The 10343-nt window shown below is 42.4% G+C and overlaps 1 protein-coding gene across 4 annotated transcripts in view; it reads right to left on the reverse strand.

The window, feature by feature from the left end:
• Positions 1 to 6176: 6176 nt before the first annotated feature.
• Positions 6177 to 10343, reverse strand: part of HMGB3 (high mobility group box 3) — a 5233-nt gene continuing 1066 nt past the window's right edge. For 3 of the 4 annotated variants that reach the window (XM_006087723.2, XM_006087722.2, XM_023753039.1), the window contains exons 2-5: positions 8771 to 8925; positions 8264 to 8403; positions 7643 to 7817; positions 6177 to 7191 (exon numbers count right to left, since the gene is read on the reverse strand). In XM_006087723.2, the coding sequence (XP_006087785.1) occupies positions 7042 to 7191; positions 7643 to 7817; positions 8264 to 8403; positions 8771 to 8920 (615 nt within the window). In that variant the 5' untranslated portion in view covers positions 8921 to 8925 and the 3' untranslated portion in view covers positions 6177 to 7041. Of the gene's footprint in view, positions 7192 to 7642; positions 7818 to 8263; positions 8404 to 8770; positions 8926 to 9893; positions 10036 to 10343 lie in introns of those variants that run through there. The other variant, XM_006087721.3, reaches the window with a different exon arrangement.

Genomic DNA, 10343 nt, shown 5'->3' on the forward strand with positions numbered 1-10343 from the left:
ATATAAGAGTCAACCAATGAATGCATAAATAAGTGAACAACAAATCCATCTCTCTCTCTCTCTCTCTCTCTCTCTCTCTCTCTCTCTCCCTCTCTCTCATCAATCAATCAATAAATTTACAAAAAAGGAAATTATATGGTATAAGCAGGAGAAAAAAAAGATGGATCTACAGGTCTGGAGTTCAGTAGAGAGGCCTAGTCTATTGATACACAGGTAGTGTCATCATGGATCATAACTCATCATGCCTCTCTTATCTTAAAAACAAGAGCAACAACAAACAAACAACTCACTCTGATTCTGCTCCTTTACCCTATTTCTCTTCCCCCAGGATCTACTCTCCCAAACCCCACACACAAGAATCAGGTCTCCATTTCACTGAACCAGCTGTCAGAAGGCCAACCAGAGGAAGGTGGGTGTGGGTGTGGGGAATGATTAACTGGAAAACTTATATGCATATATGCATAGCCCATGGACACAGACAATAGTGTGGTGAAGGCCTAGGAGGGGCAGGTGCAGGGTGGAAGGGGTCAATGTGTGTGGGGGAGAGGGACATCTGTAATACTTTCAACAATAAAGATAAATTTAAAAAAGAAAAAAAAAAGGCTAACCAGGCTTCCCATGCTATCAAGTGCAAAAACACTTTTCTGTCACTGCATTGCCTGAACTTTCAGCAGCACCTCAAAATCCACTTCTCTTACCTAATTGCACAACACTAGCCAGACTGGATTTAAACTCCACCCTTCCTCTCTGCTACCCCCATAAACTGCACAAGATAATAAAATTGCCAGATGGGCACTCCATCACTTACTACTGATCACTCTAGTGTCTTCCCTTCTATAAAAGGTCAATTCCTTCAAGTTTGCTCTGGATCCATTCCCTCTCTGACCAGAGGACCTTGGTCCATCAATTAAATATTCTCCTTCTGTGCTTCAACATTTCCCTCTACACTGGACTTTTCCAACCATTTATTTTTGAAAGCTTTACTGAAATATAATTCACATTCCATAAGATTCACCCATTTGAAGTATTCACTTTTTACTATATTCACAGAGTTGTATGACCATCACCACTACCTAATTTTAGAACTTTCATTTTCCCAAAAAGAAATCTCATTATACCCATTAGCAGTCACTCCCCATTTCCCCCCACCAACCGCCAGTCCTAGGAAGACACTAATCAACTTTTTGTCTCTATAGATTTGCCTACTCAGGACATTTTATATAAATGGAATCATACCATGTAACCTTTTTGAACTGGATTCTTTCCCTTAGCATGTTTTCAAGGCTCATCTGTGTGGTAGCATGCATCAACACTTCATTCCTTTTCATGGCTCAATAATATTGCATTGAATGGATGGACAACATTTTATCCATTCATCACTTGATGGACATTTGGGTTGTTTCCATTTTTTAACTTTTATGAATAATGCTGCTAGGAACATTCAAATACAAGTATTTGTTTGAATACCTGTTTTCAATTCTTTGGTTGTATATTAAGAGTGGAATCATTGTCGGAGGGGGGGGGCAATGGGGTGATAAGGACACATATGTAATACCTTAATCAACAAAGAAAAAATTTTTTAAAAAAGAGTGGAATCATTGGATCATAGTCTCTGTTCATATTCTATGTTTAACTTGAGGGACTGTACTATTTTCCCCAGAGACTGCATTATTTTATATTCCTACCAGCATTGTACAAGGATTCTAGTTGCTCCACATCCCCACTACTACTAGCTTTTTTTTTCCTTTTTATGTTATTACTAGAGGCCTGGTGCATGAAATTTGTGCACTGGGGGGGGGGGGTCCCTCAGCCCAGCCTGTGCCCTCTTGCAGTCCAGGACCCTTTGGGGGATGTCCCACTGCCAGCTTAGGCCCTATCCCTGCAGTCAGACATCCCTCTCACAGTTCGGGACCCCTCGGGGGATGTAGCAGTGTGCCAAGCACGATCGGGGGACCGGGGAGGAACATGGGAGGTTAGCCAGTCGGGGAGAGACCGCGGGAAGGCTCCAGGCATATCCGGCCCGTCTCACTCAGTCCCGATTGGCTGGATCCCAGCAGCAAGCTAACCTACCAGTCGGAGCACCTGCTCCCTGGTGGTCAGTGCACATCATAGCGAGCAGTTGAGCGGCCTTAGCATATCATTAGCATATTACGCTTTGATTGATCAACCGGACACTTAGCATATTAGGCTTTTATTATATAGGATAGCCATGCTAGTGGAAGTGAAGTGGTATCACATTATGGTTTTGATTTGTATTTTCCTGATGGCTAATGATGCAGAGAATCTTTTGATGTGCTTTTTGGTAAACTTTATTTGGAGAAATGTCTATTTAGATCTTTTGCACATTTTAAACTTTTTTTTTTACTTTTTATCTTTGAGTTGTAATAGTTCCTTATATATTTTGAATACTAAGTTCTTATGAGATGTGATTTGCAAATATTTTCTCACATTAGGTTTTCTTTTTACTTTCCTGATGATATTGCTTGAAGCACAAAATATTTTTTAAATTAGATTTATCTAATGTTTTCTTCTATTTATCTAATGTTTTCTTCAGTTGCTTTGCGCTTTTGAAATCCTAAGAAACCATTGCCAAATCCAAGGTCACAATGGTTTTCACCTATGTTTCCTATTAAGAATTTTATAGTTTTAGCTCTTACATTTGGGTCTTTAATCCATTTTTAATTAAATTGTTGTATGTGGTGTGAGGTAGGGGTTGAAATTCATTCCTTTACATGTGAATACCATTTATTTAAAAGACTATTCTTTCCCCACTTGAATGATATTGGCACCCTTATTAAAAATCAATTGGCCATAGATATATGGGTTTATTTCTAAACTCTCAGTTTTATTCCATTGGTCTGTCTGTTCTGTTTTTATTTTTTAAATATATTTTTATTGATTCCAGAGAGGAAGGGAGAGGGAGAGATAGAAATATCAATGGTGAGAGAAAATCATTCATTGGCTGCCTCCTGCACAACCCACACTGGGGATCAAACCCGCAACCCAGACATGTGCCCTGACGGGGAATCGAACAGTTACCTCCTGGTTCATAGGTTTATGCTCAATCACTGAGCCATGCCAGCTAGACATGTTCTGTTTTTAAGCCAGTACCACACTGTGTTGGTTACTAGAGCTTTATCCTAAATTTGAAACTGAGAAGTCTGAGTCCTCCATCATTTGTTGTTCCATTTATTTATGCATTTATTGGTTGATTCTTGCATATGCCCTGACTGGGAATCAAACCCTCAACCTTGGCATATTGGATGACACTCTAGCCAACTGAGCTACCTGGCCAGGGCTGAATGCTTTTACTTTTTCTTGCCTAATTTCCCTGGCTAGAACTTCTAGTACAATGATGAATAGAAATGGCACAAGCAGGCATCCTTGTCTTGTTCCTGAATTTAGGGGGAAAGCATCTTTCATTGTATTAGCTGTGGGTTTTCCTTAGCGCTCTGTATCAGGTTGATTAAGTTCCCATCTAGTCTGTTTTCTGAATGTTTTTTATCAAGAAAGGGTACTGGATTTAATCAAATGCTTTTTATATATCCATTGAGATGATGTGGGTTTTTTCCCCTTTATGAATATGGTGCCCCAGCTTCTTTTTTAAGTTAAAATCTTAGAAGGATGCTCAAGATAAAAAAACACAGTGAGGGTCTGCTCTGGTTGAAGCAGGAAGGGAAGTCTGCAGTTGCCAAATTGGCCCATCAGTAATTCCTTCCCAAGTAGCCCTGGGCCCCACAGGAAACTAAGCCAGGGCCCAAGAGCAGCAAGAGGACCCTAGGGCCCTCTCATCCAAAACTCCTTGTTGAGCTGGCTCTGTCAGCCAACTAAGCCCCAATCCTTGGCCTTAGGAAGCCCTGAATGGCAGGGCTGGCTGATTACAAGTACACAGTCACTTTGGCATCTTGCAAATTGCAGTTGCACTGGCATAGAGCTCCAGAGCCAACTCCTCCCTCTACCCCTCTGTCTGAAGGGTTGATCTAGGGGCTTTGGAGTCCTTAACACTTGCCCTTTTTGATGTTATCTTTCCATTAAATGTTAGTCTGGATCTGTGGTTACAGCAAAGCTTGTACTTCTAAAACCTTGATTATAATCAACCCAAAATACAGAGATTCAGTATCTCAAACAGATTGCAGACAGCCCACTGATTACTTTTGGGGATGACTGATTAAGAAACTTTATTACAGTAAACGAATGCATCTAATGTCCCCCAAATACATTTGTGACAAGAAAGACACACAGGAGACATAGACAATAGTTGCTACATCACAGCCATATTCTTTCCAAAGGATAAAACACCATTCAAGAACAGGGTGAGGGGGTTGGAAGAGAGAGGTGGTTAAAGAAAGCAGGTACTGTCCTTTAGATTAAACACACACACACACACACACACACACACACACACACACACAGGTTGAGCACCTACTGTGGGCCCAGAAATAAAGTAAAGCCTAAGCCTTAGGTGGTGACACTATGCCACTTGTCACACCTCAGACCTCAGAGGCTACAGAGCATCATTCCATCAAGACAAGCAATCTTGTGATAGGGTGATTGCTGCAAGCAGTGAGTGGATCAAGTGGCCTTAAGTTTCTTTAGAATTAAATATCTGCTTAATCAGAGATCACTTACCAGCTTCCCTACTTCTGTTTAATTACTGTGGGAGCACAAAAGAACGTCACCCCCTTCCATAGTTGGCATGTCTATTTACAACCAGATAGAGGTGCACACCTTAGCAGAAATCTCTCCTTTGTGCCAAGTTGAGCATTTTCATATGTGACGAGGTTGCCCACAGCTCTAATCTTAGCATGGCACATTGTGTTGGGGCAGCAGCAGCTTAAGACTACAATGCCAAGTGACGGCTGAAGGAAAGTAACAAGGGCATGGCTGAAGCAGGAGGGGCAATCCTGGAACAAGTACCTCCAGGCAAAGCTCATGACCAAAGAGATTTTTAATTAGTGGTCATTTTCTAGAAGAACTAGAAAAACACATTTAGGACAAACAGTTCTGAAATGAGAAGGAATGGCTATAAATATAGAGATCAGTGATCAGGCCAGTGATCATTACCGTAACTTGTACCCACCCAGAACCTGACAGGGAGGGGGGGACACTGTCTGCAGACATGCAAGGTTCCAAATAGTCAATTTTAAGAAAAAAATCTGCTTTCTCCTGAGTAAGCATGAAAACATGTCATTAAAACACTCCCGAGTGCTTCCCAGGCCTCAAACATACATATGAGTGTCAATGCTAGGCATTAGCAACACTCACTCATAACACAGTACCCCTCATTACTGCCAACAGTTAAGATGTATGTACACATCGGCCCTCAAAATACTTATATTTAGTATCACCATTTTGCCACTGTGGCCATCACCCCTCACCCCAACTTGGACAAATATCACACCATCCACCAACATGAAATAATCACTGAATCACAAACCAAGCTTCTTCAAGAATATTTAACAACAATCCATGTTTCCAATGAATGAGTTCACATCATGTTTAGGTCATTCTACTTTCCATCTGATGCATTTAGTGATTAGAAACAACTGATTCTGTCAGCCTGCCTTGCAGATGCCCCAACACAGCCTGCCAACAGGAGCTCCAGCAAATTTCTTTGGGGTGTATGGCTTCTTGAAGTAGCGTGGGGAGGAACTAATACTGCTCCCCACCCCCCACCCCGTCACTGGGGACCAAAAGAGAAGTGGCAGCTTAAGACCTCAATTGTTGAGCAGAACAAATGTCGGGGGGGAGGGGGGGAATAAAGCCTGAATGTTTGATACATCATACATAACCTCAGGAAGGTATTTTTGCTGTTTAGCAATTAATTTGGCCCCACAATGTAAGGGGTGAGGCAGGAGGCAAAAAAAATATATAGTTTTAAACTTCATAGGTAGTAGTCAGCCTCAATCCTAACCACCCACCTTCCTACACCTCTAAAGGCTGCTAAACCTTGCCTCTGTCAAGTTATCTTAGCTCCTACATTCAATAGTTCAGACTTCATCTTGACGCCATTCAGACACAAACAAAATCATGCAGTAACTTCAGGTAGCTCTCTTCAACTCGCCCTAAATTACCAGATTTACAGGGAGGCTAGTCATCAAATACAGTAGAGTGGGGTGTTTTACCATTAAGACTGCTAGGAGTCAGAAATTTAGAGTGTTATAATAGAGAACAGCTTAAAAAATGTAATACTGTTTTTATTTAACTTCAAAAACATTTCAGCATTCTAAACATACAAAAATTAACAAAACGTTGCAAATTGTGTTTAGTACAGATGGTTCTTGAACTTTCATTGATGCAGTGACTCTTCACTTCGTTGACAATGAAGAGTTGTAGTTTGTTTTAAAACAAAGTTTAAAACTACCACACAACTAAAAAAAAAACAAAACGATCCAAATACTTCTCATGCCAGCTGACCCCCCTTTTTCCACAGCTAAGAATGGCAGGATGCTATGTCACTATATACAAAAACAAGACAACCTGAAGCTAAATGGATGCCCACTGCAGTGTCCACAGGTCCAGCCTCACAGTGCATGCCCTGAGCTACAGCCCCTCCAAAAGGCATCTTCCTCACAGCCTCAACACCAAGCAAAGAGCATCAAGAGCTTGTCTTGGTTGTTTGTTCTTTTTACAAACTATAGATATGTACAGTTGAGAACTCAGGATTTCTAGCCAATAACCAAATAGGTAACACCACCTTACAGATTAAAAAAAAAAAAGAAAATGCCAGAAACATCTTTAAATGCCTTGTCACACCAACAGCAAAGTGCACAGAGTGAGGAGAACACGAGAGCCTTTTCATTTTAAAAATGTTTGGAAATATGTACAACTTTGATACAGTTTCTGGGTGCTCCGGACACCCATGGCCACTTCATGTAAACCACTGACAATTTCTAGAGCACTTTGAGAGACTACATATGATCATGACCCAATTGTGTAATTAATCCTAATGAGGGCAACAGACACCTCTCAAATAAGAGCTGTCAATTACGGCGCTCCCCTACACTAAGGTATTCACAAGGAGACAGATAAACAGTTTTTTTATTCATCCTCCTCCTCCTCCTCCTCTTCTTCTTCCTCCTCCTCTTCCTCCTCCTCCTCTTCATCTTCTTCTTCCACCTTTTTCCGGGCAACTTTAGCGGGACCCTTGGCGCCATCAAACTTGCCTTTAGACTTATAGTCGGCAACATCCTAGAAAGAACAGGGACACATTCCAAATGAGAAGACAAGCTCTCCTGCAGCTATTTTAGCACAGGGTGAAAACATGCTGTCCCTGCCTCAGAATAAGAAAGCTGGAATTCAAAAACAGTACAGGTCTGCTACTTGAAGTATTTGTTTCCTGATACACATTTGGTTCTCAGCCATTCAAATTTAAAAGGTAATGGGTGATCAAGTAGCCTTTAAGTCATGTTATAGAACTATCAAATTCTATTCCAGTGGCATCCTGTTATCCAAATTTTTAAGCCTGCCTAAAGTTCTCCAAAATACAAAGATCAGAAGCCTGAACATCAGCACACATAGCTGATCTTGAGTGGAGATGGGCCCTCACATGCCCAGCAAAGCAGCCTTCCACCCCACAAACCCTCACATTCAGGGCAGCTGACTTCTCACCGGCCAGAGTACACACTCTGGCCCACCTCACCTTCTCATACTTCTCCTTCAGTTTTGCAGCCTTATTGTTGTAAGGCTGTTTTTCACTGTCACTTAAGTTATTCCACATCTCGCCCAGCTTCTTTGCCACATCTCCAATAGAAATTCCAGGGTTTGTAGATTTAATTTTGGGGCGGAATTCCGAGCAGAAAAGGAAAAATCCAGACCTTGGGGGAGAAAATTATATATAGATGAGAATCTTCAAAAAGTGAGCTTCAGTCACTCTCCCATGTTCCTGAACCGACATACTTCCTATCACTCCTCCCTTGAGTGAAGAAATGTGCAATACCATATACAGTGTTTCAAAGCTGAAGGCTATAAAATGTTTAAGCGGCTTTAGAAATATAGAGTGGTTTCTCAGTCTCTCAGTTACTGGGCAAGGGGTAGAGAATGTACCTAAGGATCCTAAAACCCCAAACTAGGCTGTCTGCTTCCCAGTGGAAAGGTCAACAGGCAACTACCAAGCACACACAGCTCACCAACACCTCAGGCTCAAAGTACAGAATATTTTACAGAGGTCTCCTGACATTTTTTTAGGTAAAGTATCTTTTAAAAAATCTTTCAAGCAGAAGGAAAGCTTTTCATGGTTGTCCTGAATCCTACAGTCACTTACGGTGGCCTTTTGGGGGCATTTGGGTCCTTCTTCTTCTTGCCTCCCTTAGCTGGTCCATAATCCTTCATTTCCCGATCATAGCGTACTTTATCTGCCTTTGCCATCTCATCAAATTTAGATTTCTCTTTTGCCGACATTGTCTGCAAAGAACAGGACCTGATAAATTCTTCAATGCAGTGAACACGTACCTGTTCAGTTGTCCTATAATTAAAGTGGCAGCTGCCATAACCACTTGCAAAAGGGGATGAAAGCCTTAAACCCTTGTAGTCTTTTGTGTGTGTGTGGGGGGGAGAATACAAAATTTATTGGGAGGAAAACAAAGCTGTGGGTTAACCCCCCCTTGTAGAATGTTAAACAATAAAAGCACACATACAAAATCCTAAAAACAATTAAAATGTGTCTAAGTAAAGAGGAAGAAAACAGCCACCTGGGGCTACTCTAAAGGTAAATAACACCAAAGTATCAAATCCAACTAAGACTAGCTGGAAGGATACAAAGCAAAAATACCTTCCACCTTTCAGAGCACTTCTTAGAAAACTCAGCAAAATTGACTGGAACTTCTGGGTTTTTCTTCTTATGTTCCTCTCTGCATGTCTGCACAAAGAAGGCATATGCAGACATCTTGCCCTTTGGCTTCTTGGGATCACCTTTAGCCATCCTGACTGTGATGGATGAAAGAAAGAGAAACAAAGAAAAACAAATCCAATGAACAGAATAGAACAAGATATACCAAAGGCAGGGTAAAATTAAAATCAATATTGCTCTTAGGAGCCCCCCCCCCAAAAAAAAATGCTTGATGCCACTGGCAACCAAAGACAGACTAGGGAGGAAATCAGCCTCACTGTCACTTGTCATTTAACTTTTGACCAGCATGAAGTGCACAGGTTTCCAAGTTACTTCTCCAAGAGCGATCAAGTTCTCCAAATGGAACAGACCCAAGTGGGGTGGCTCAGCTCTACATTCTGATTCAGAAATGCTATGTTTTGGAAACTGCAACCACAAAGTGGGGAGGATACATTTGTAGGTGGTACAGGCTGATGATAGAAGCTTGAAACCAATGACTTAAAGCTAGCTGGTCATCTGTTTTACTCCCATATTAGAAACGAAAATACTGTCAGTGCTGCTAAACACAAGATCAATGCAGAACTGTAAATAGGGAAATTTTTATATTTCAGTATTTTTGCTGCATTTTGACTTATAAAAATGGCTTTTACAAGAATGGTTATACAGCAAGTGAGCAGATACCCCTGCACTATTAGTTCAAATCTGTCTCTTCGTCATTATCTAAAGGGGCAGGGGATATGAAAAGGGCTAAGTCTTGCTCATCTATAAAGCGGAATGCATGTCCAGCCAGAAATACTTTGGAGAAAGTTTGCAAATAAAAATGCAGCTGTGGCGTGTCATAGTCCCTTTCCCACCCCCGAGCTTCCCGCCATCTTTTCCTTTTCCCACACCCAAGGTCATCATGTAAAACTAAAGCACTCCCCTTTGCGGGGACCGACCCAGGGGCTGCTTTAGGGCTCCACAGTGGCTGTGCGGGGGAGGCAGGACAGAACACAGGGGAGCCTCCAGCCGGCAGTGGGCAGCCAGACTCGGCCAGTGCTGGGTCACCTGGACACCCATAATTCACCTTCCATTTTGTCAAAAGCTTCCTGATGAAAGAAAGTGCCCCTGAAATCCACCGTTGCCTCCCCCGAGGGAGGCGCGAGGCCGGGGACAGCGATGGCAGCCGTGCTCCGGAGGCACGGAGCCTGGCCGGCAGCGGCCGCAGTGATGGTGGCGCCCGCCGTGCCTGGAGCCCGGCTTTGCTAAAATGGCTGATCCGCCAGCAGCGGGCACAGGCGTCGGTGGCGAACAAAGCGGTCCGGGCCCTGCCACCGCAGCCGCCGCCCGCTCGCCGGAATGATGCTCCATTGCATGCATATAGCACATTTGTGTGTATCAGATCCTATGTTGATAGAATGCTTGGGTTACTCCCACCTATGCATTGTTGTGAGAAATGCTGATAGGGGTGTGCAAATCTCTAAATGTGGCTGTTGCTATACTATCCCAGGAAACTTATATCTTAATATAGTTTGGC

Source organism: Myotis lucifugus, unplaced genomic scaffold, assembly GCF_000147115.1.
Source record: "Myotis lucifugus unplaced genomic scaffold, Myoluc2.0 scaffold_40, whole genome shotgun sequence".
Lineage (NCBI taxonomy): Eukaryota > Metazoa > Chordata > Mammalia > Chiroptera > Vespertilionidae > Myotis > Myotis lucifugus.